General features: G+C 42.4%; 1 protein-coding gene across 1 annotated transcript in view; it reads left to right on the top strand.

Moving 5' to 3' along the window:
• The window catches only part of HECW1 (HECT, C2 and WW domain containing E3 ubiquitin protein ligase 1), a 445,911-nt gene that overhangs the window by 190,174 nt on the left and 231,373 nt on the right, over positions 1-24,364 (top strand). The window contains exon 2 of the mRNA XM_061165645.1: positions 15,879-16,203. Coding sequence (XP_061021628.1) covers positions 15,879-16,203 — 325 coding nt within the window. The remainder of the gene's footprint in view (positions 1-15,878; positions 16,204-24,364) is intronic.

Genomic DNA, 24,364 nt, shown 5'->3' with positions numbered 1-24,364 from the left:
TGGTTAAGGCTCCACACTTGCACTGCAGGAGGCATGGGTTCAATCCCTGGTTGGGGAATTAACACCCCACATGCTGCATGGCATGACCAAAAAAATCCCCCAAATATACAGTTGTGTGTTGTTGTTGTTGTTGTTTTAATCCAGTTTAAAAATATGTCCATTGAAGCACATATAAAATAGAGTCATTCAGTTCAGTTCAGTTGCTCAGTTGTGTCAGGCCCTTTGTGACCCCATGAACTGCAGCATGCCAGGCCTCCCTGTCCATCACTAACTTCCAGAGTCCACCCAAACCCATGTCCATTGAGTCAGTGATGCCATCCAACCATCTCATCCTCTGTCGTCCCCTTCTCCTCCTGCCCCCAATCTTTCCCAGCATCAGGGTCTTTTCAAATGAGTCAGCTCTTCGCATCAGGTGGCCACAGTATTGGAGTTTCAGCTTCAAAATCAGTCCTACCAATGAACACCCAGGACTGATCTCCTTTAGGATGGACTGGTTAGATCTCCTTGCAATCCAAGGGACTCTCAAGAGTCTTCTCCAACACCACAGTTCAAAAGCATCAATTCTTTGGCGCTCAGCTTTCTTTATAGTCCAACTCTCACATCCATTCATGACCACTGGAAAAACCATAGCCTTGACTAGACAGACCTTTGTTGACAAGGTAATGTCTCTGCTTTTTAATATGCTACCTAGGTTGGTCATAACTTTCCTTCCAGGGAGCAAGTGTCTTTTAATTTCATGGCTGCAGTCACCATCTGCAGTGATTTTGGAGCCCAAAAAAATAAAGTCAGCCACTGTTTATGATGTTTCCCCATCTATTTGCCATGAAGTGATGGGACTGGATGCCATGATCTTAGTTTTCTGAATGTTGAGCTTTAAGCCAACTTTTTCACTCTCCTCTTTCACTTTCATCAAGAGGCTTTTTAGTTCTTCTTCACTTTCTGCCATAAGGGTGGTGTCATCTGCACATCTGAGGTTATTGATATTTCGCCCAGCAATCTTGATTCCAGCTTGTGCTTCCTCCAGCCCAGCGTTTCTCATGATGTACTCTGCATGTAAGTTAAGTAAACACGGTGACAATATACAGCCTTGACATCCTCCTTTTCCTATTTGGAACCAGTCTGTTGTTCCATGTCCAGTTCTAACTGTTGCTTCCTGACCTGCGTACAGGTTTCTCAAGAGGCAGGTCAGGTGGCCTGGTATTCCCATCTCTTTCAGAGTTTTCCACAGTTTATTGTGATCCACACAGTCAAAGTCTTTGGCATAGTCAATGAAGCAGAAATAGATGTTTTTCTGGAAAAAATAGAGTCATTAGAAAGTAGTAATGCAGTATTTTTCTAAGAAAACCCAAATTGGGTAAGACTTAAAGTGCACGTCCTAGACCCTTTATATTATGGTTGAGTAAGTACCATCCTTCTTGTCAGGAATACCCACCCAACTCCAGCCCTGAATTTGTATTCTTCTCAGTAACTCTTACTTTGGCAGTTTAGTATGAAATATTCCATAGACTATCTTGGACTGTTGTTAGTTTTTAATATGAGTGTGACCTGGTTTTCCAGGGCAGATATAAACCGTAGCTTGTACTCTAATTCATATTCTAGTATTTGACATGTGCGTTGGTTGACTTAATGACTAAATAAATGAAGTTTGTCTGGGAAAAGCACTCTTAGCAGTTTAAAGCCATTCTGACATGTGGCTTTAACGACCTTGGGATAATTTTATTAAAGCAAGAGTGAAATGCTGGCCTCTGACTGTAGGTCATAATTAAGCTACCAAATTGGAGTCTGTCATCTTCCCGGGACTAGTGTGGATGAGACTGGTTGTCTGCAAAGAAGAAAACTAACATCTTGAAAGTATATGCACTTAAGACTCATTAGCATTTACCTGTGCCTCTTGCTCCCTCAGAACTAATTTTTCATCTTGAACAGCCTTTCAAAAACCTGAATTACTTCATTTTCTCATTTTCCTTTTAATTCTGCTGTCTCTTGGGTCTTTGCACAAAAGCTTCACGAGCAGCTTGAAGGGCAACCCAGGCAGATGACAGACTGCCTGTCGCTGCCACCCCACCAAGTGAAGGCTGTGTCTGCTGCTCCCACATCCCTGGAAGGATACAAAACTTTCATCTCTGATGTTTTCTGCCTACATGGTAGAATGGAAAATTAGAGATGTTATCTGAATAATTAATTCCAGCCTCAAATGAAAAAAAAAGCTGAAATATCTAGATTGTTGAGACTTCTGAATTTCTATTTGTCTGAGTGTGGGAGGTTTTTCTTGTGAGTAATTGAAGTGGCAGTGAGGGCCCTGAATATATTACTCTATCATTGAAACTCAAAACTTCTAGGCATCAGCTTCAGAGTGAAAACTGTTTTAGTCAATTGATAATCATCTAGTTTGCCTCCTGGGGATGGCTACAGAGAGTCAAATTAACTTGTATTAAATTTTATGTAAACCCACACCGTACTATTGAGTAAAGACTTCCCCGTGGTCAGGAATCAGTGGGATAAGCCCTGGGATTTGTCATTTCACTGTGGCAGCTGCAGCTTTTGTGGATCGCAGACAAGCTCTGGTGACAGTCCCAGGCGTACAGACAAAAAATACAACTATGAGAAAACCATTCCCTTTTTCTACCCTGTAAAATGAAAAATCCTCTAAATCCCATCAGACTACAGCTCTTCCCTATGTGTTCATAGGTTCTAAGCTGCCTCAACTGAGGCAGCTTAGAACAATCAAAAAAATTAATCAATGTGACTGATTAATGTCAGAAGGGACTTTTTCTGTAAAGTCTGTTCGAGAATTTCAGTAGCAAGTGTGATGTGAGTGTGTTTACATGGTAGTCGCTACATTTCTTCTCTCCACTGGTTGATTTTCTTTCCTCTCACTTCCGCTGTCCCAATCATTTTATCCTAAATCACTGAAGATAGGCCTCATTCTTTTTTAATAGTACTGGGTCTTTCTTATTTCCTTCTTCTTCCAAAGATAACTCTTAATTTAAACCATCTCTGCTGGCCTTACTCTTATAGCCTGGGGGCTGAGATGGTGTAGTGTGCAGTGGGTAACAGAATGAGTGACAGTTGAGTACCACAGGTGAGAAATATCTTAGGAATGACCACAAGGCTGACAGGAAAGAAACTTGGGAAGGAACATATCACCCAGGATGTGAACTGGCCTCTGCCTCTCTTGAGAGGCAGAGGATGGATATGAAACAGAGAAGCCAGATGTGTTTCACTTATATTGCCAAATCATAAATAGTTTACTATTCATTTCTGCTCTAAGTTGTCTTCCAAAAGTGGTTTTATTGTTGTTGTTCAGTTGCTAAGTCATGTCCGACTTTGCAACCCCATGAACTGTAACATGCCAGGCTTCCCTGGCCCTCACCATGTCCCAGAATTTGCTCAAACTCATGAGTCAGTGATGCCATCCAACCATCTCATCCTCTGCCACCCCGTTCTCCTCCTGCCCTCAGTCTTTCCCAGCAACAGGGTCTTTTCCAATGTGTCAGCTCCTCGCATCAGGTGGCCCAAGTATTGGAGCTTCAGCTTCAGCATCAGTCCTTCCAATGAATATTCAGGGTTAATTTCCTTTAGGATTGACCGATTTGATCTCCTTGCTGCCCAAGGGACTCTCAAGAGTCTTCTCCATCACCACGATTACTAACAATTGAACTTACATCAGCTCTGGATGTGTTCTTCCCAGGCATGTTGATAAGAGAAGCAAAATACTGCTTCTGGTTCTGTTCCTCTGTGTCCTGATCACAGGCAGCCATGACTAGCTTCACGGCCCTAGTGGTTGGCTCCTTTGTTAGAGCTGAAGTCCAAGATGGTGCCTTCCTATCAGAGTCCTGACAGGTGATCTGAAAGAGCAGTGCGGACTATCTCCCATACCCCTGAGGTGACAGCTGTACAATGTCCATCTACCCTTCTGGTAACTTCCCCTAATAGCTTGGCAGAGACTTCTGTTAGGTTACTCCTAAAGGAAGTTGTTCAGTAGCGTTTCACATTTGTGAAAGCACAGTGGAGGTGAGCCCACTACTGTATCTTCTCCTATCTCCAGAAGGGCTCACTCTCCCCAAAAGAAACACCCCTCTTCTTACCTTGGTGCATTTGGCCTTTAAGTCAGTCTTGTCTCTACTTCAGCTCCATCCTTCCCCACTGCTCCTGCCCCAAGCATCCTGCCTCTGACACACAGGTCTTCTTCCTATCCCCTGAATATGCGTGGGCAGTCTTTAAAGCACTTTGTATATGTTTCTTTTGCCTAAATTAAACCTTCTCCCCTTCTCCTTGAAGTCTTAATTTCCTTCCTCATTAGACAAAACAAATAGTTCTTGTCCTGTCCTTTGATCCTTCTAAACTTATTTGTCACCCTGTACTGAAATTACTGCTTATGCATCTTCCTTACCACAAGTTAGTAGCCAGCCCAAAGATTGCAAATACAATATGTTCCAGAAAGTCTAATTTGCTCTGTATTGGTATGTTGGGCAAGCTTTGCAAATGAAGAGTGAAAAAAATCTTGAAATGTACTTCTCTTGATTAGTTCTGACGAGAAAATTATTCTGGAGCACATGCTGCTAAACGATGCAGTGTTTTCCAACAATAAAATTAGGTACAAGTACCATGTGTCGTAGGATGCACCACATGGTACCTGACACTCCTGTGTTCTGGGACGCATGTGAGATCCTAGTAGAAGCAGGCCACACGGGATACCTCTGTGGTCTCCATAGCGGAGCCTTCAGATTGCTCTTCATTTACACACCCCCTCAAAGACCCAGGATGTACCTTGTTCATTTCCCTCTCCCCTCTCACAGTGCAATTCAGCGCCTGCTTTGCAGATGACACTGAGGGTTTAGACTTCAGGGACCGTCTGACTGGTGGAGCTTCTCCATCCATGTGGACTTGACTTTCAGAGTTGCTGTAACACAGGCTCCTCCAGACACAGCAGGCTTCTTTGCTCTCCTCCTCATTGCTATAGAATAATGCTTCTAAGTTGAGCAACTTATATCATTTCCTAGATCAAATCTCTCCTGTGGCTCACCATCCTCCAAGGGAGGAGGTTGTTTGTCTTGGTGTGGCATGGAGACCTGCCTGCCACTCTTCCAGCCGTGCCGCCTGACTCTCTGGCCAGTGCCTGGGAGAAGCTCTGCTGAATCTAGAAGCACGCCAGGCTTTTCTGCAAAGCAGTGTCTTTACACACTGAGTTCATTCTGCCTGGTTGCATTCCCTGTCCTTGCCTGGTCCTTGTCCTTATCACCAGACATTCCTACTGCTCCTTCCAAAGACAGTTTCACTGTCCCCCACCTGGAAAGTCCTTCCCAGCATCCATCTCCCTTCCATGGGGGTCCCTTCCCACTGCTCCCTTATCATTGTGTCATAGTTGACTGCTTAAATGTCTGCCTCCTGTGCGAAACTCTTGGAGGAGAGGAGTACTGTTTCATTTATCTCTTTCATCTCATCTCATCTCCATTCTCAATACTGAGCACAGCTTCTAGTATATAGGAATGACTCAATAAACAGTTAGTCTTTGGAATCAAGGAAAGAAGAAGAAAACCAAGAGCAGAGTTTACTGAAAAATCTACCCAACTGACCAGGTCCAACCTTCCAGGGGTGGAAGATTTTAAAAGAGAGTATCTATACAGCACTCCAAAGCCTCATGGTAATCACTTACTTTGGAGTGTTAACTCCAGTATGTGTGCAAACTTAGCCCCTCATTTGAAACCCTACTGAAATGTCCTTCTTACATCTGTGTTCATTGCCTGGCTGTGTTGCCTATTAGCTGCCACATCTAATCAGGATCATGAAAATAAGAGGGAAACCTCCTCACATTTCCCTCAAGCCTGATGTCCCTCCTGAGAGAGGAAGGCCCTGGGTTCCCTCATGGCTCTGTCACTCACCTGCTATGGTCAGGAGTGGCCGCTGCCCTTCTGGGGACCTCTGCTTCCTAGTGGAGAGGACAGGACCTCCCACAACTCACTCTGGGGGTCTGGGTGACTCAGTCTTATAGTCAGATTTGGGAGACAGGACTGTAGCCAAGCAGGAGCCCTGGGTACGTGTGTGATGAAGAGACACTGTCACACATGTCAATGGCTCAGCTGCCCTGTGGAGTCAGGAGCAGAGATGCAGAGTCAGGATGTTCCTCGTGGCTGCCTAGTGCTGGACGCTGAGAAGATCAGACGTGCAGACATTCTGCTCCCCTACACTTCCACCAGGGGCCTCCCGAGGGGTCAACAGGGTCCCTGGGAGCTTGGATGGCCCAGCCTGGCCTGACCACTGTGGTTCTGGGAGATAAAGCATTTGGTTTTCTCCTGCAAGCGTCAATAGGTGGAGAAGGAGCTTTACCAACATCTGTTAGTATGGGACCCTCCTGAGGAAGAAAAAGACCTATTTAATATTGAAAAGGGAAAGACAGGAATGTTTTTCATATCTGGACATGACCATTCATGTTCTGTCTCTGTCATTTGTCTGTCTGTCTCTCTCTGTTCTCACACACACATACACACACACACACACACAGGAATACCACTTTCAATGACCTTTCTCTTCAACGTAGAACAGAATAAAGCACTAGAGATCAGGGATTTCTTGCAAAGAACACAGGAAGCTTCCCACCCTTTCCCAAACTATCTCCTAACTTCCTTTCTCCCCATCCACTGTTTCACTCATACAAACCACCCAGATTTTGACAGCTTGGTTCTTGAATGCCTCCAAACATAAACCTCCATAGAGACACAGAGCTTCATCAAGAAATTCCAGACTTGACTGAAGCAGTGAAGGGCACACACCCAACGAAGCATGGCAGGGCATCCCAGTCACCCATCTTAGGCACAAGCAGAGAGAAGGCATCTGGCCCAGAGACAAACCCTTTCTTACCCAGTCAGTGGGGTCCCAGAGAAGTGGGGATGGGACTGTTAACTCTAATCAGTGTCTTGTTGGACTTCATTGTCAGTGATAAGGCTTTACATGTTCCTAAAAGAATGGGTTGACTGTCATTTTAACCAGTTAAAATCCCAACTTCCTATGTGGATATTCCCTGGCTTGGCTTGACTTGCTTATTAAAATCTTCTCTGCCTTGTGTTCCCTTTCAGCCGACAACATGTGGGATTCTATTTCTTCTTTCAAGAAAAAGAGCCCACACAATTTAGTTTATGTAACTCTGTGATATTTTTCTGCACAATGGCCAGCACAAAAGGTGGAATTTTCAACACATGGCTTTGAGGCTAAAAACATTTCAGAGGCACAGTTTCAGGGACAGGTGCCCAGCTGCTGAAGAGCTGGACAAAGATGACGCTATTGCAGCCACCTCCCACTCTTCCTCCTCAGACACACCCAGCCATCTGGTGGGGTCAGGGCCACCTCAGCCCCTCACACCCGCCTCTGTCCCACAGCCTCACTCACAACAGCAGAGGTAGGAATGTACCGGCAGGACTCAGGTCTTGGGATATGAAATGGAAGAGGGGACCTCCCTGGGGGCAGTATTTTGTCTCATTCTCAAGCCTTCCTTCTGACCAGTGTCATTTGAGAATCAATAATCTGGGGGATTATGGGCACAAAGTTGTGTGCTTGAGACAAAAGAGGCACTGAGTTGAGTTCCTGAGAGCAGGGAAGAGAGCATCACATCATGGCTTCAAGACAGGAGAGGCAGGTGTGTCCCAGGCTTCGTCACCCACGTGCCCATTCATTCATTCATTCATTCATTCACTGAGCATCCACTGCATCCTTACCCAGCACTACCTTAGTTGGAAATGCAGACCTAAAGGAACTGGACAGGGACCACACTGTCTTGGTGCCTACATCCTAGTGAGTGAAGTGAAAGTGAAAGTCGCTCAGTCGTGTCCAACTATTTGAGACCCCATGGACTATACAACCCATGGAATTCTCAGGCCAGAATACTGCAGTGGGTAGCCTTTCCCTTCTCCAGGGGATCTTCCCAACTCAGGGATTGAACCCAGGTCCCCCTCATTGCAGGTGGATTCTTTACCAGCTGAGCCACAAGGAAAGCCCCTGCATCCTAGTATAGGGGCACTAATAAGAAGTAAGTTAACAAGATAGTTGCAGAGAGAACATGTGTGTAAGGCTCTGGTTTACTCTGATTATCAAGGAAAATAATAAACAGTCTATAATAGGAATGGAAAAGAGTTTTATTTGAGCCAAACTGAGGACAGCCTCTCAGACAACTCTGAGGAACTGCTCTGGAGAAGCATGGCTTTGGGCATGGTTTTCTCTCTTGTCAGAGCAAAGAACACCAAACAAGTCAGGGGTACATTCCTTCAAAGTGTCCAGAAAAACAGACCAGCACGTACATAGCCAGTCAGTAGGACCTTAGCACCTGGGAAGGGAGTCATAATGGAAAGAGTACCAGCAATGGCATCCCAGGAAGGAAGGCATTTAATCTTTACTTTTAAGATAGACATTCTTTATTTCTGGTCAGTGAACACTTTTCTTTAATAATTAAAGCAGGTGTACAATGTATGTTTTACAGGCCACAAACAGGCTGTTCTGGTTAGCATGAAATTTAAGCTAACTCATGTACAAGCCAGATTGATTTCCTCATACCTCAATATATGAAATTTTATTTTATCAGCATCAAGGCCAGAGAGCGAGATGGAGGATTAAGAACAGACACCAAGTTGAGAGCAAGAGGCTTGGGGCCTCAGGAGTGCAATAAGCCAAGGGGACTTCTGAATGTGGTCAAAGCACATAGCAGAACCCATCCATTCAGCCCTTAATATACTCTGTATTATGACCTCAGCTTTCATCAAAGACTTGTCCAAGCAATTGAAAGGTTGTTGCTGAACCAGGAAAAGATACCGGGATTCTTGGCCTCTGGAGGAGAAGAATTCAATCCAGGGCCAGAGACGAGGCTTGATTGCTCAGAGCTTTTGTGTAATAAAGTTTTATTAAAGTATAAAGGAGATAGAGAAAGCTTCTGACATACACATCAGAAGGGGGCAGAAAGAGTACCACCTTGCTAGTGTTAGCAATGGAATTATGTACTCTCTAATTAGTTATTACAGTGAATCAAAAGAATGTCTGGAGGTTGTAAAGATCTCACTAGACCTACTCCCATGATTTACATTTTAAGATAGTAGGATTAGCCAGAAGGTTTTTTTTCCAGAGACTGTCCTCATGCAGGATACATTATTGTTATATAATCCTAAGGAATGTAGAGGGGGAAAAAAAAGTTTGTCCTTTCTTCCTCCTTGAGAATTCCAGACCCCTCTCTCCTTGGGGACTCCTAGACTTCTTATCAGCCTGCCTAGGAAATGACTCTCTCACAATCTGCCACTGCATTTGTGATTTTAAGAAAATATATTCTTTTAAGATATTGTTTACCACATCATGCAGTGTTTCCTACATAAAGCTGAATATGAAGCATCTTATAACTCAGAGGGAAAAAATTACTCCCATATTCTGATTGTGAGAATTAAATTTTCCTTTATCATTTTGACTGCCAAGAATCTCAGAGGAGAATCTAAGTCTCAATTACCGCAACTATATCTTCCCATGTTATAATTTGGAGAGAGTGCTTCTGAGTGATCAAAGTGCCCACTTATAATCAGATTGTTGTTGTTCAATTGCTAAGTTGTATCTAATTCTTTGTGATTCCATTGACTGCAGCATGCCAGCCTCCTCTGTCCTCCATTATCTGCCAGAGTTTGCTCAAATTCATGTCCATTGCATCGGTGTTGCCATCTAACCATCTCATCCTCTGCCGCTCCCCTCTTCTTTTGCCTTCGATCTTTCCCAGCATCGGGGCCTTTTCCAGTGAGTTGGCTCTTCACATCAGGTGGCCAAAGTATTGGAGCTTCAACTTCAGCAACAGTCCTTTCAGTGAATATTCAGGGTTGATTTCCTTCAGGTTTGGCTGTTGTTTGCCCTCCTCATAGTCACATCAGTTCAGCTTAGTTCAGTTGCTCAGTTGTGTCCGACTCTTTGCGACCCCATGAATCGCAGCATGCCAGGCCTCCCTATCCATCAGCAACTCCCGGAGTTTACTCAAACTCAAGTCCATCGAGTCGGTGATGCCATCCAGCCATCTCATCTTCTGTCATCCCCTTCTCCTCCTGCCCCCAATCCCTCCCAGCATCAGGGTCTTTTCCAATGAGTCACCTCTTTGCATGAGGTAGCCAAAGTACTGGAGTTTCAGCTTCAGCATCAGTCCTTCCAATGAACACCCAGGACTGATCTCCTTTAGGATGGACTGGTTGGATCTCCTTGCTGTCCAAGGGACTCTCAAGAGTCTTCTCCAACACCACAGATCAAAGGCATCAATTCTTCGGCACTCAGCTTTCTTCACAGTCCAACTCTCACATCCATACATGACCACTGGAAAAACCATAGCCTTGACTAGACGGACCTTTGTTGGCAAAGTAATGTCTCTGCTTTTTAATATGCTGTCTAGGTTGGTCATAACTTTCCTTCCAGGGAGTAAGTGTCTTTTAATTTCATGGCTGCAATCACCATCTGCAGTGATTTTGGAGCCCCAAAAATAAAGTCTGACACTGTTTCCAGTGTTTCCCCATCTTTTTCCCATGAAGTGATGGGACCAGATGCCCTGATCTTAGTTTTCTGAATGTTGAGTTTTTTTTCATTTATTTTTACTAGTTGGAAGCTAATTACTTTACAATATTGTAGTGGTTTTTGCCATACACTGACATGAATCAGCCATGGATTTACATGTGCTCCCCATCCCGATCCCCCCTCCCACCTCCCTCCCCATCCCATCCCTCTGGGTCATCCCAGTGCACCAGCCCTGAGCACTTGTCTCATGCATCCAACCTGGACTGGCAATCTGTTTCACACTTGATAATATACATGTTTCAATGCTGTTCTCTCAGATTGACTCTATGGGAGAAGGCGAGGGTGGAATGTTGAGCTTTAAGCCAACTTTTTCACTCTCCTCTTAGAATGGCTCAAATCCCTACTTCCTGCTGCAAGAGGTGTGACTTTGGCATTGTTTGTTAATTATTAAATATCTGAGCTGGGTTTCTCACCAACATGGAAAGAGTGATACTTGCTAGGGTTTTAATGAGATAATGTACCAAGTTCCAACCACAGAGTAAATGCTCCTAATATTATTATCCTTTCTTATTGCTACTCCCCGGTTCCTATCTGGCTTATATTTCCCTATTTCCATCTACATTTCTTTTGTTGTAAATTTTCTCAAATCCACTGCAGAAAGAAATGTTATATAATTTTTTTTGAGTTCCATTACCCGCCTGATGGCATAACAAGAGCTGAGGATAGGATAAAAAAGCTTCAGGCATCTACTTGCTCAAAATCAAATCTGTTCATGAACTCAAAAAACTCTCATGTTCTTTCTTCCTGCTAAATAATGCCAGTTTCTATAACCTCAACTTGTATACTCTAATGAAGTTTCCTTCAGGGCCTGTGTTTTCCAGTCACAGTTTTTGATTTCTGAGTATAGAGGCATTTATTAAGAATCACTTTCTCTATTCTAGATGTCTTTTGTCCACTTTCTTTTCATTTTTGAGATAGCACTCACTCACAGCTTTATATTCCAAAACAGCAAAGCTATTAATGACTCTGTCAGTTAGAAATTGACACAGCCAAACCTTTTGTCTCCCTATGTTCTTTAAAAAAACAAAAAAAGATGTACATAGTAACTTGTTCCTTCCCTAGAAGTGATGTTTTTTGCTTTTAAGATTCTATCTCCTCCTGGAAGCTTTTGTTTTTGCTGTTGTTCTACAATGCATACTAAACAGATTAAACACACACAGCCTATCCCAAGATTTAAAAAAATAACTGAAGAATATAACTTAATTCAAAACATTTCAACAATGATGAATTATTTAAGTCAGAAAGCAAAACAAGTAAACATCATTGTTAGATCTTCTGTGACAAATGGGAAATAAGCCAACAGATGGAATCACACTCCCTGTGAAGCAGGACATGATGTGATCAGATTGTTTTTAGTGCTCACTCATTGGGCCTCATTTTCAAGGGTCAATTAAAATATATGCTTAGCATAGCCCATAACTAGGGCTATAATTAGAAAATTACAATGTTACTGAACCAATAATTAGAAAATTGCAGTGTAACTTAAATTGTTACTAATATTCTATGGTTTTCTTATCAGTGTCTATTGCCTATCAACAATGTAAGAGAAGATAAGCGACATCTGAATTACTTGATGGAATGGGAAAAAAAACTGGGATACAGTTAGTAATATGTTTAACTTCTCTGCATCTGTTGAGTGAAGGAACTAGGAGAAAGAAGGGAAAGATTTGCCTTAGAGATGAGGAAGAATTGTGAGGTTATAAACATTGGAATTGCTGTTAGGGAAAGAGTGGTCTTTTATCCAGGGCTATTTAAAAACAGGACAGATGCTCATCTCTCTCCCACAATTCAGATGTGAGCAGAGAGTGATTGAACTGCGTCTTCTAGCCGGATGCATCTATAGTTTCAACTAGAACACGTGTGAAAGTCTTGGGGGAACATGGCCACAGAGAAATGACATGTTGGAAATCAGCCATCCACCTGCTCTATTCTAGAAGCAGCTGTGTGAGTCTTTAACAAAAACACCTGTTTAGGAAATGATGGTGTAGAGTCTGATATTAACCTTCCTACGTAACTGTCTCTATTTTTTTCATCCCCTGCACCATCTACTACTAACATCACATCTTTCTGTATTTTATATATTAGTCATTTTAAGCTCTTTGTGGAACAAGAAGGGACTTCATTGAGTAAAATAAATACTATTAAAGTTTTTAGCCCTTTTGCGTGTGTGTGTGTGTGCGTGCCAGATGTCACGGAAGTTCCAGGAGATATAAAGAGCGGTAAACACCGGCCTCAGGGACTTCATAGCTTAGGGCACAACACAGGTCAACTAGCGATAATACAGTGAGAATCCTTGCAGGGAGAATGAGATTCCTATGGGATCACAGAATAGAAAGCCCCTCTCTCTTGGAAATGGGGAAGGATTTAAGGAGAGGTTACAGCAGAGCTGGTGCTGAAGCATAACCTCAAAGCAGACTATAAATCCTTCCTACAAGCATGAGTGAGGAGGATGTGGACAAAGCTGGGGTGAGGTGAGGGAGTGTAGTCTTCAAAGAGCAGCATTGAAGCTGTCCTTCTAATTCCAGGAAAATGCCATTAATTCCAATCTAGTAAATTAATGAGAAACATCTTCCTTGACTAACGTTTCTTTCTATGCGTTTGTTCCCACCATGTGGATGGTGTAAACTGATGTAATTTGACAGTGTCAGGAGACTTGCCTGGTTTCCGGGGAATTCTAATAAAAAATACTGCAGCAGAAATCTTCAATGAAAGCAAAGCACTCTATAATCTACCTTGAGCCCTGACTGACATGACATAGATAAAAATCTCTCAGCCTCAACATGAATGCAACAAAATATTCCATTCAAGTAGTAACCTGACAAATAAACATAAGTTTTTTGTTTTTTACCCACAAAGCAAAAGGAAGACTTATCCAAAGGCTGGTAGCTAGGACACCTTTCCGAACATGCTGGCCTGTTCACTGTTTGCAGTGTCAGTTTTGTAAGAGGAAACCTGGAAGGTCATAACTAGGAATGAGCTGAAGGTCTGCTGTTGAATGACTTAAGTGTGAGGCTCTGAGGACACATGTGGGGACCCTTGATCAGTATAAGAGGCTCACTCACTGCCCGGGACCTCCGTTTCAGTGGTGCTTTCTTACTAAAACAATACTAGTAGTGTTTCAGTCGTAGATTTTTATTTATTGAGCACTTACTATAGTAAGAGCTTGGTTTGCATTTATCTCGTTAAATTTTGACAGCAACCCATTTATAGACGAGTAAACAGAGGACTAGAGAGATCAAGTAAGTCGTCCAGGGATACACAGCTTGGAAACTGGAAGGTGATGCTCCAGAATTGCCCGTCTTTTGGTCTCACTCATAATTATATACTTGATTATGTCATTTAATTCCAAGTAGTCATTTTGTGTTTTGTTTTTTTTTTTAATTAGACTGTAATTACTTTACAATGGTGTGTTAGTTTCTGCTGAACAACAGAATGAAGCAGCTGTATGTATACCTATGTCCCCTTCCTTTTGGACCTCCTTCCCAGCCCTCCATCCCACCCCTCTCGGTCATCACAGAGCCTCACACTGAGCTCCCTGTCACACGGCCGCTTCTCACTAGCTCCTTTACACATGGCAGTGAATATGTCGGTGCTACTCTCTCAGTTTGTTTAAATCTCCATGATGACACGGTAAGATTCTATTGGTGCACATAAAGTGCATGTGAACGGAAGAAAGGTTACACACCAGCAGCAGCCTTCCTTATTTTGGAGGCTTTACAAAGGTCTCTGAGCGAAGTTCCCTGAACAATGATCAGGTTCCTGTGGTCCTCTTGGAACTGTCTGGAAGAGCCAGGGTGCCTGTGAGGTGGGCTGTTGATGAGCTGTTCCTGAGCTCAAGGCTGTGCTTGTGTTCCTGAGAAGTGGACTGGTTTCCAGGCAACACTGTGGTCCATCTATTTTCATACTGTTGCAGTGGAAAGCATTAGAAAGGAAAAAAAAGACATATGGTACCAATAGTGTGATAAGATGCTTTCTGAAGCCTGGCTTCTCTGCCAATAGTAATTCCATGGTTACCACCAGTGGGGCTAGAAAAAGTCCCAACAAGAGACTCAGATGATGAATAAATAGGCCTGACATATGGCCATTAAGGCCCAATATTCCAAATACCAACACTGTGCTTAATCAGGTTAATAGACTTTTTACAAGTGCCCTGATCTTCCAAGATGGAAAAAGCACGGACCCAAATTACTGCTAAATAGACTTATATCATCTCAAGAGTAGACTGGTGCCGAGTCTGGTTCTCCTGGCTGGTTAACGGAAACTCAATAACTCGCATTTGATGGATGTGTATAATAAGTTACAGTCCTGGGATCTAAACTGCATGATGTAACATATTTTAAGACCTTGATCTTCTCTTCTTAAAAACAAAAGTGCTATTAGCTGTATAACAGCAGGTTCTTTTATAGGCAGGAACCCCCAAAATGTACATTTAAATCCCAATTGTAGTACACTTTGATGAAATAAAAATTACCACTGCTTGTTTCAAAAAAGAATCCCTCATTCCAATTCTGCAGAATGCCCTTTCCCCCTGTTTTCAAAGCCACCTGTAGCAAAATAGTCATGTTATTGGTCTGTATCAGCTCAGCTAGTTTGAAGTGCTCCAAGTTGTAAACAATAAAAAAACATGCATTTTTTTTTTCTCCTCAGCAGATACAATATTTTCTACAGTATTAGCTCTAAGGGAGACACGGTCTTCTGAGGTTGGGTTTTGCAGTCTTTGAAGCTTACTAGGATATCTGAGATCCTTAATAGGCATTTCAGGTGGTACAGTGACCTGCTGTAGAATGAGAGTTGAAAATGAAAGACAGTGACCGCCTCCTCCAGCAGGGACTGCCAATGATTCTGGGCTGTGTGTAGGGTCTCGAATGCTACAGAGGTCACTAAAATGTGCCATGATAATAACCATCATTTACCATAAAGGGTAAAATTGGATCCAATTGAATTTATGCCAGAGAACTCAAGAGATGGCACTCTGGGGGCAGTCACACCGCCAGGTCATTCTGTAGACATTCCTGGCCTTCTGATACCAAGCAGGCTGGAGGGAGCTGAGGGAGGCAGAGACCCCAGCAGAGCAAGGAAAGGCATGGCCCCTTGGTGAGTGTGTATTTCGTTCTTGCCTTCCCCACCTGAACTCAGAGCTACCATTTTGGCCCCGAGGAAAATGCTCTGTGTCTGTTTCAAATCTTCCTAAAAGGGCTTCTCTCTCCCTGCTGGCTTCCCCCAACCCATCCTCCCTTCCCTGTGAAGACGATGACTGACTGTGGAGCCAGCATCTCCCGCCCCTACTGACTGTCTGTTTGCCCCCACAGAATCTGTACCAGAACAGGTTCTTAGGCCTGGCCGCCATGGCATCTCCATCTAGAAACTCCCAGAATCGACGCCGGTGCAAGGAGCCGCTCCGCCACAGCTACAACCCAGGCCAGTACCACAGTGTGGCCATCAGGACTGGCCCCCATGGTGCCGTCACCATCCCCCGCTCCACCAGCGACACCGACCTGGTCACCTCGGACAGCCGCTCCACACTCATGGTCAGCAGTTCCTACTACTCCATAGGGCACTCACAGGACCTGGTGATCCACTGGGACATCAAAGAGGAAGTGGACGCTGGGGACTGGATCGGCATGTACCTCATCGGTGAGTAGAACAGCACTTAGTGCGGAAATAAAGGTCGGAGCACCGTAGTTCAGGCGTTCAACAAGTATGTAATGCGTAATTCACTTTAAAGGATGCTTTACTGTTTTAGTAAATGGGATCATTTCATTAAAGTGCACAGTTCACAACCGAATGTGTTATAGGCCACATTCTAACACACAGAAGACCACACACGTAGGCATCACTTCCCACTTTTATTCAGTGGCAGAGAATTGGGAGATAGCAGGGCAGGATGTAGCTGAACACAAATGTCATCACCATTGCAACTATACATTTGCTCTTCTTATGAGTGAGTGAATATGAAAAGCTTGATTTTAAAGTGAAAGTGTCATTCACTCAGTCATGTCAGACTCTTTGTGACCCCATGGACTGTAGCCTGCCAGGCTCCTCTGTACATGGAATTCTCCAGGCAAGAATACTAGAGTGGAGAATGATTTCCTTCTCCAGGGGATCTTCCTGATGGAGGGATCATACCCAGCTCTCTTGCATTGCAGGCAGATTCTTTACCATCTGAGCCACTAGGGAAGCCCTGTTTTTAAATCCATTTGTTTATAAGTCCAGAGCAATACGATATATGCAACCAAGGTATGCACATATATGTGTAGTAATTTCAGTTTAGTTTTCAACATTCAGTTTAGTTCAGTAACTCAGTCATGTCTGACTTTTTGTGACCCCATGGACTGTAGCACTCCAGGCTTCCCAGTCCATCACCAACTCCTGGAGCTTGCTCAAACTCATGTCCATCAAGGCAGTGATGCCATCCTACCATCTCATCCTCTGTCATCCCCTTCTCCTTCTGCCTTCAATTTTTCCCAGAATCAAGGTTTTTTCCAATGAGTTAGCTCTTCACATCAGGTGGCCAAAGTATTGGAGCTTCAGCTTCAGCATCAGTCCTTCCAATGAATATTCAGGGTTGATTTCCTTTAGGATTGACTGGTTGGATCTCCTTGCTGCCCAAGGGACTCTCAAGAGTCTTCTCCAACACCACAGTTCAAAGCATCAATTCTTCAGCACTCAGCTTTCTTTATGGTCCAACTCTCACATCCATACAAGCCTACAGGAAAAACCATAGCTTTGACTATATGGACCTTTATTGGCAAAGTAATGTCTCTGCTTTTTAATCTGCTATCTAGGTTAGACATAGCTTTTCTTCCAAGAAGCACATGTCTTTTAATTTCATGGCTGCAGTTACCATCTGCAGTGGTTTTGGAGCCCAAGAAAATAAAGTCTGTCACTATTTCCATTGTTTCCCCATCTATTTGACCGGAAGTGGTAGGACTGGATATCATGATCTTTTTTTCATTTTGAGTGTTTCCGCAGGGCTCTAGTGGGCTGCAGTAAAGGATTAACTTTTCCATTTAGACTAGCTTGCACCCTTCAGTTTTGCCACATTCTTTCTGCCCATCTATACTTTAATTATAATGGTTACTTGTTTAACACCTTAGACAATTAGGTTGTTGGCCCCAGATCTGTTTTTTTTTTTTTTTTTAATTGTTCTTAAGTAGCTGGTTTAGTTGCTAAGTCATGTCCGACCCTTGCAACCCCATGGACTAGGGCCTTCTAGGCTCCTCTGCCCATGGGATTTTCCAGGCAAGAATACTGGAGTGGGTTGCCATTTACTTCTCCAGGGGATCTTCCTGACTGAGGTATCGAAGCCGGGTCTCCTGCTTTGCAGGCAGATTCTTTACCAACTGCGCTATGAAGGAAGCCCTCTTGAGTAACTAATAATTATCAAAGATTATAATTGTACAGTATTGAGAAGTATAGAACAAAATGCAGTTATTGGAAGACAATTACTTTACAATATTGTGTTGGCCTCTGCCATACATGAAGACAAATCAGCCACAGCTATACATTTGTCCCATCCCTCCTGAAACCCGTTCCCATCTCCCACCCTATCCCACCCCTCTAGGTTGTCACAGAACACTGGATTGAGCTCCCTGTTTATAAATTGATATAGTCACTAAGGAGAACAGTATGGAGACTTCTTAAAAAACTAGGAATAGAACTACCATGCGTATGTGCCTGCTAAGTCCCTTCAGTCGTGTCCAACTCTTTGCAACCCTATGAACTGTAGCCCACCAGTGTCCTCTGTCTGTTCTCCAGGCATGAATACTGAGTGGGTTGCCATGCCCTCCTCCAGGAAATCTTCCTGACCCAGGGATCAAACCTGCATCTCTTACACCTCCTGCATTGGTAGACAGGTTCTTTACCACTAGCACCATCTGAGAAGCCCTAGAATTATTATATGACCCAACAATCCCACTGCTGAATATATACACTGAGAAAACCATAATTGAAAGAGACACATGTACCCCAATGTTCACTACAACACTACTTAAAATAGCTTGGACATAGAAGAACCTAGATATCCATCAACATATGAATGGATACAGAAATTGTGGTACATATATACAATGGAATATTACTCAGCTATAAAAAAGAACACATCTGGGTCCATCCTAATGAGGTGGATGAACTCAAATCTGGTTTTGAATCAGCTCTTCACAGCTGTACCTTCCTGTAGTGGTGTCAGTGGCATTTATTTCTCAAGTCAAGGAATAGTTGGAGTAGGAGCATGGCAGAGGAGAGAGGTGGAAACCTTCATCCATGGGAAGAGATGAAAGAATCTGGAGCTCAGACCTAGATCAAGGCTGAGGTGTAGATCTGGGGTAGTTATCCCTGGGAGTGGAAGAATTCACTCATGGACTGTATGTAGAAATAAAGCGCCAGAAGGTCACTATCAGAAAAGAGAGGGAGGCAGAGGAGGAACTCAAAAAGAAGGTGGAGGTTCGATGGAGAGGTAGGACAAGAACTTGGCAACCACATCATAGAAGATGAGAGAGGGGGTGTTTGAGGAAGGAAGAGTCAGCAGTATCAAGTGTCCTGCAACTCCATGAATGAACAGAATCTGGTGTTAACATGACATTTCGACTGAGACAAAAGTAAACACAGTGCATCCTCTTGAGAATCTCAGTTTGACAGTTTGTTCTTCCCACAGTAGAACACATATATAACTGTGAAGTGATTTAATGCAAAATGCCAACACTTTCGGTGGCATAGCATTTCAAAAACAACTTCCATATCCAAAATTATCTGTGAATCTTAAAAGTTCATTATTTGTGAGTCCTTAGTAACTCATCTGCCAGATTCACGGTGCCTTGCCAAAGAGCAAATCATAGAGCTCAAGTGATTTCATCTAATCTGTCATTCCACAATTGAGGAAATGCCAAGTTAGTGGTTCCCAAGGCCACACAGCTGCCTACCCTGGCGGCAGACCTCACGCTGACCATGGAGACATCTTGGGACATTTGGGGGTAACTTCACATATGGGCCATTCCACATCAGTGGGTAATCTAATTGTCCATGTGAGGCCAGGTTTGTGATGCTCTCAACTCTGACTTCCAGAGCTCTCCAGACAAACGTGACTTTTCTTCTGCCAAAGTAAGTGAGATATCTGGATTTGGAAGGGGACATGTGGCCCTGTTCACTGATGCTATCAGCAAGTCATTAATGCTATCTTTAGCCAGGAAGCCAGCCATAGCACAGTAATAGTAGCATTACTGTTACTTTCACCATGAAATCACATTTGGTTGCCCTCATTTATGGGGTGGTTCCTGAACTCAAGAGTGTGATGAAGGATTCTCTCCCCTATGGCACAGAATGGGGAAAGATATGGGGTTTCAGTGTCAGCTTGACCTGGCTATGGAGAAAAAACATAACTTTCTTCTCAGGATCATTGAATGGAATTGATGAGATGCTGTGCACTTCCTTACTGCCTGTTGATCATTAAATTGCATCTTGATTTAACTTGTCAGGTAGCACTAGTCTCTGGATGCATCATGGCAAATTACTCTAATTCCCAGGATTTGTTGAGCCTAGCCATGGTTGTTAAACATGTGCTCAATTGTTTCAGTTGTACATTATAGAATGTAAAAATGTCTTACCAAACCCAGAGGAACCTGGAAAAAGACCTCCATTGTCATTATATGGGTAGAAGCTTATGATTTGGTCATAGAGGCAGATACAGTTTTCATCACTATTCCCAGGAAATAGTTTCACAGTCATTCATTCAGTAATGACTTTGACAAGTGAAAGCTAATTGTCTGTGAGTCCTATGCTTAGGGTTAAAGATTCAGCAATGCCTATGGCTTCCTCACACTGAGGAAACAGTAGAGTATATTTGGATTAGGATACATCAACTGAAGGATACTGTTAAAACCTCTAACCATTAGAATGCTAAGTTAATTAGAGTGGATTGATTCAAGTATTTTCCACCTCTTCATTTTACATTCCAATATGTTAAAAAGCTGAGTATCTTAAAACCCTCTTTAGAATGATCAGTTTCTGAAAATAGCCATTCCTTTGACTCTGTTGAAAGGAACCCTTATTAAAACTGCTGAAATATGAAATAAGTATGCAATTACCATTATGAAAATATAATTGAATAGGTAAATTAGGCATAATATGCTTATAATTTGCAAAACTAACCTTTTTATTAACTTGGGGCTTCCCTGGTGGCTCAGATGGTAAAGAATCTGCCTGCAATGCAGGAAACCTAGGTTCGATCCCGGAGTTGGGAAGATCCTCTGGAGAAGGGAATGACTATCCACTCCAGTATTCTCACCTGGAGAATTTCGTAGACAGAGGAGCCTGGTAGGCTACAGTCCATGGGGTTGCAAAGAGTTGGACACGACTGAGCAATCTTATTAACTTAGAATTTTAATAAATCATATCATTTTTATGTCATGTTATATACTATGCTAGCCTTATACCATGCTAGAATCTGCTCAATACTTTAAGTCATGATGAAACTAAAGTATATTCATGCATTTACATTTCAACAAATTAAGAGATGATAATTCAGACTTAAGGCAGGGGAAGGGGACAACAGAAAATGAGATGGTTGGATGGCATCACCAACTTGATGGACATGAGTTTGAGCAAGCTCCAGGAGTTGGTGATGGACAGGAAAGCCTGGCGTGCTGCAGTCTATGGGGTCGCAAAGAGTCGGACACGACTGAGTGACTGAACTGAACTGACTGAACTCAGAGTGAAATTAAGACTAAAAATTTCCTAAAATGGCATCTTTGAAGCATCTCCACAGACTGGTGCCTGAGGACATACATTCTCTTCCATAGATTTGGTTGCTTTTTCTGTGTGAGATTAGAGATTATGGCCTGGATCAAACTGATTTTTTCTAATTTTTGAGGGCTTCTTCTGTGACCTATCCATGCTCAATATTTATAAATATTGTAAAATAAGGACACAATACTTATATGTACATGTTTCAGTTCATAGGGTACCTCACAAAGCAAGGATTCTTTCTCCCGTGTGTACATATGTATATTTAACTTCAGTTATATAAATTCACTTGGGCTTCCCAGGTAACATGGTGGTAAAGAAAACACCTGCTAATGCAGGAGACACAGGAGGCATGGGTTCGATCCCTGGACTAGGAAGATCCCCTAGAGTAGGAAATGGCAACTTGCTCCAGTATACTTCCCTGGAAAATTCCATGGACAGAGGAGCTGGGTGTGCTACAGTCAATGGGGTCACAAAAAGTCGAACACAACTGATCAACTAGGCACACGTGCACATAAATTCAGTTACCTGTTGTATATTCTATTTTCTGTCTCTTCCATTTTTTGAGTCAAGTATGTCAAAATCGGTAACAAAAACTTTTTGTTTTAATTTTGGCTCCTGTATCTCTGCCTTTGCTTCTGTAAGTTTTATATTTTGTGGATTTCATGCTGATTACTAAGTGCATGGATTTTCATGATGTTTACATCTATTTCCTCTACAATTTCTTATAGGTTATTGTTACAGATATGCCTCTGTCTGCTGTGCTATTCTTTGTCTTGAATTTTGCTTTTTATTTTTTTAAACTATTTAAGGCTGCTAGTCTCTCAGTTTTCTTCTGCTTCATATTTCCTTGATCTTTTTCTTTTCTTTATTTGTAATCTTTTCTTTTTTTTAAGTGTAGCTCTTTCTGTGTGCTTTTTTATTCTGAACTCGCGATCTCTTGACCTTTAAGTTGCTAGAATAGCGTATTTACATTTATTACACTTACTGTTCTATTAGGACTTGTTTTTGCCATCTTTAGGTACTTTACTGTATAGTCTGTTTCTTGGATTCTTCTTTTCTTCTTCCCATTAGATCTGTTGATTTTGAAGTTATGTGTTTTTAGTGCTGTTATGGTGACTCTTTTAATCATAAACCAGTAAGTCTCAGTCAAGGGTAATTTTGCCTCCAGTGGACATTTGGTAATATCTGAAGACATTTTGGGATGTCACATTGTAGGGGGTGTTTCTGGCATCTGCAAGGTAGAATCCAAGTAAGTCTCAGTCAAGGGTAATTTTGCCTCCAGTGGACATTTGGTAATATCCCAAGACATTTTGGGATGTCACATAGTAGGGGGTGTTTCTGGCATCTGCAAGGTAGAATCCAAGGATGATACAAAATGGGATATAAAGCACAGGGCATCCCCCGCTACAACAAAGATAAGAGTCAGCCAGCTGAAAATATCAGCAGTGCCAGGGTTGAGGAGCCCTGTCTAGACCACCATATTGAAGAGCCCTGTCTAGACCACTGTGTTTGCAACCACTGGTTTTTTTTAACTTTGTGAATATCTCTTCCAGGAGACTAGTAGTTCACCCAGCATGCTTTCATATTCCTTTGGTCTTCTAGGACTTTCATTTTCCAGATGTCAACACTGTCCTTTTTATCATCAGTATCCATTCGTCTTTCTTGTATATCTTGAACTTTTTCTAGAAGAGTTTCTCAATCAGATTTTCCAGCTTCCTAATCCATTTTTTCACCAAAAATCATAAACCATAGTAGGATAATACAATGATGGATGAAGGCCAAATGTAACAGCCATGTGAATAGCACCCATATCCTACACATCAGTTTCATTGTATCTCAGTTGTCATTCCATGAGGCCGTAGTTCTAGGGTTCAATAAGAATGGAAAAATTTGCCTACATTGCCACACTCTAGACTCACAATATGTATTAAAGGTTTGAGAAGCTTTGTATAAGCAACATGCTTTATTTAGTTTAACCCAGCATTTTTTATATTTCTTGAGTAAGAAACCCTTTCTTGTCTTCAATATTTGTCTGTGAGATATTCCACTGTGGAAAACCAAACAATAGCAGTTATAGGAAGCTATAGAATAAGTACAGAAACCCAGTCCTTGCCCTTAAGAAAAATTTAATGTGCTGAGACTTAAAATGTAAAGTTTTAAGATGAAAGTCAAAATTGTCTCTTTAACTAGACATCTGCACACAGAAACTCCCAGAATGCTTCCTATGGGCATCAGCTCTTAAAGCACTTTTTCTTCTATAGAGTTTTATTTTTTAAGTTTTTCTTTTTATATTCTTTATATTTTAAGTTTTTTTTTTTTTATAGCAGGCAATCTATTAGAATATAGAAGAGCTGAAGGGGGGACTTCCCTTGAAGCCCAGTGGTCAAAACTCTGTGCTTCCAATGCAGGGAGCATGGGTTCGACCCATGGTTGAGGAACTAAGATCCCACATACCACAAGGCACAGCCAAAACAAAGAGTTGAAACTATGCTTCCCAATTTTGGTACCACCAGTTAGAATACTGTTTCAAAGAAACAATCTGAGGGAAAGTTTCAGGAAAAAAGAGTGGCATTTATTTTTAGGGCCTCCCCCATCCTTTATCCTCAGATTCCCTTCCTGGAATGAGAGAAGGAGAGAACTACAACCTTCGCTTAGTAGTGTGAAAGGCAAGTAGAGTCTCCCCAGACCTCCTGGCCTACTATTTAGTAAACTCATAGTCTAGTGATAGTGGGAGGACCTTGGAGACTTTTCCGAGGTTGATTATCAGAAGATGTGAGTTCTTCGGGGAAATGGAAGGTACGCTATATTTTTTCTGGTAGGCTTAGGGAGTAGATCAGCTTCCCTTTATTCTGTGCTCCCTTGCCCATTCTGTTCTCAACAGCGATAATATACTCTTCTTTTATAGATTGGAATGTCGGAAGCATAGCTACAGTTTTCATTTGGAAGACAAAGCATTTTGAAGACAAATGCAGTCCTTGTTTCTTAGATGTGCTTCTTTCTGTAAGCTTCACTGGAACTTTCTGATTCAAAATTTTAATAACTTGCAAGGGTCTTT

Source organism: Dama dama, chromosome 18, assembly GCF_033118175.1.
Source record: "Dama dama isolate Ldn47 chromosome 18, ASM3311817v1, whole genome shotgun sequence".
NCBI lineage: Eukaryota > Metazoa > Chordata > Mammalia > Artiodactyla > Cervidae > Dama > Dama dama.
This window is presented reverse-complemented; position numbering and strand designations above follow the sequence as displayed.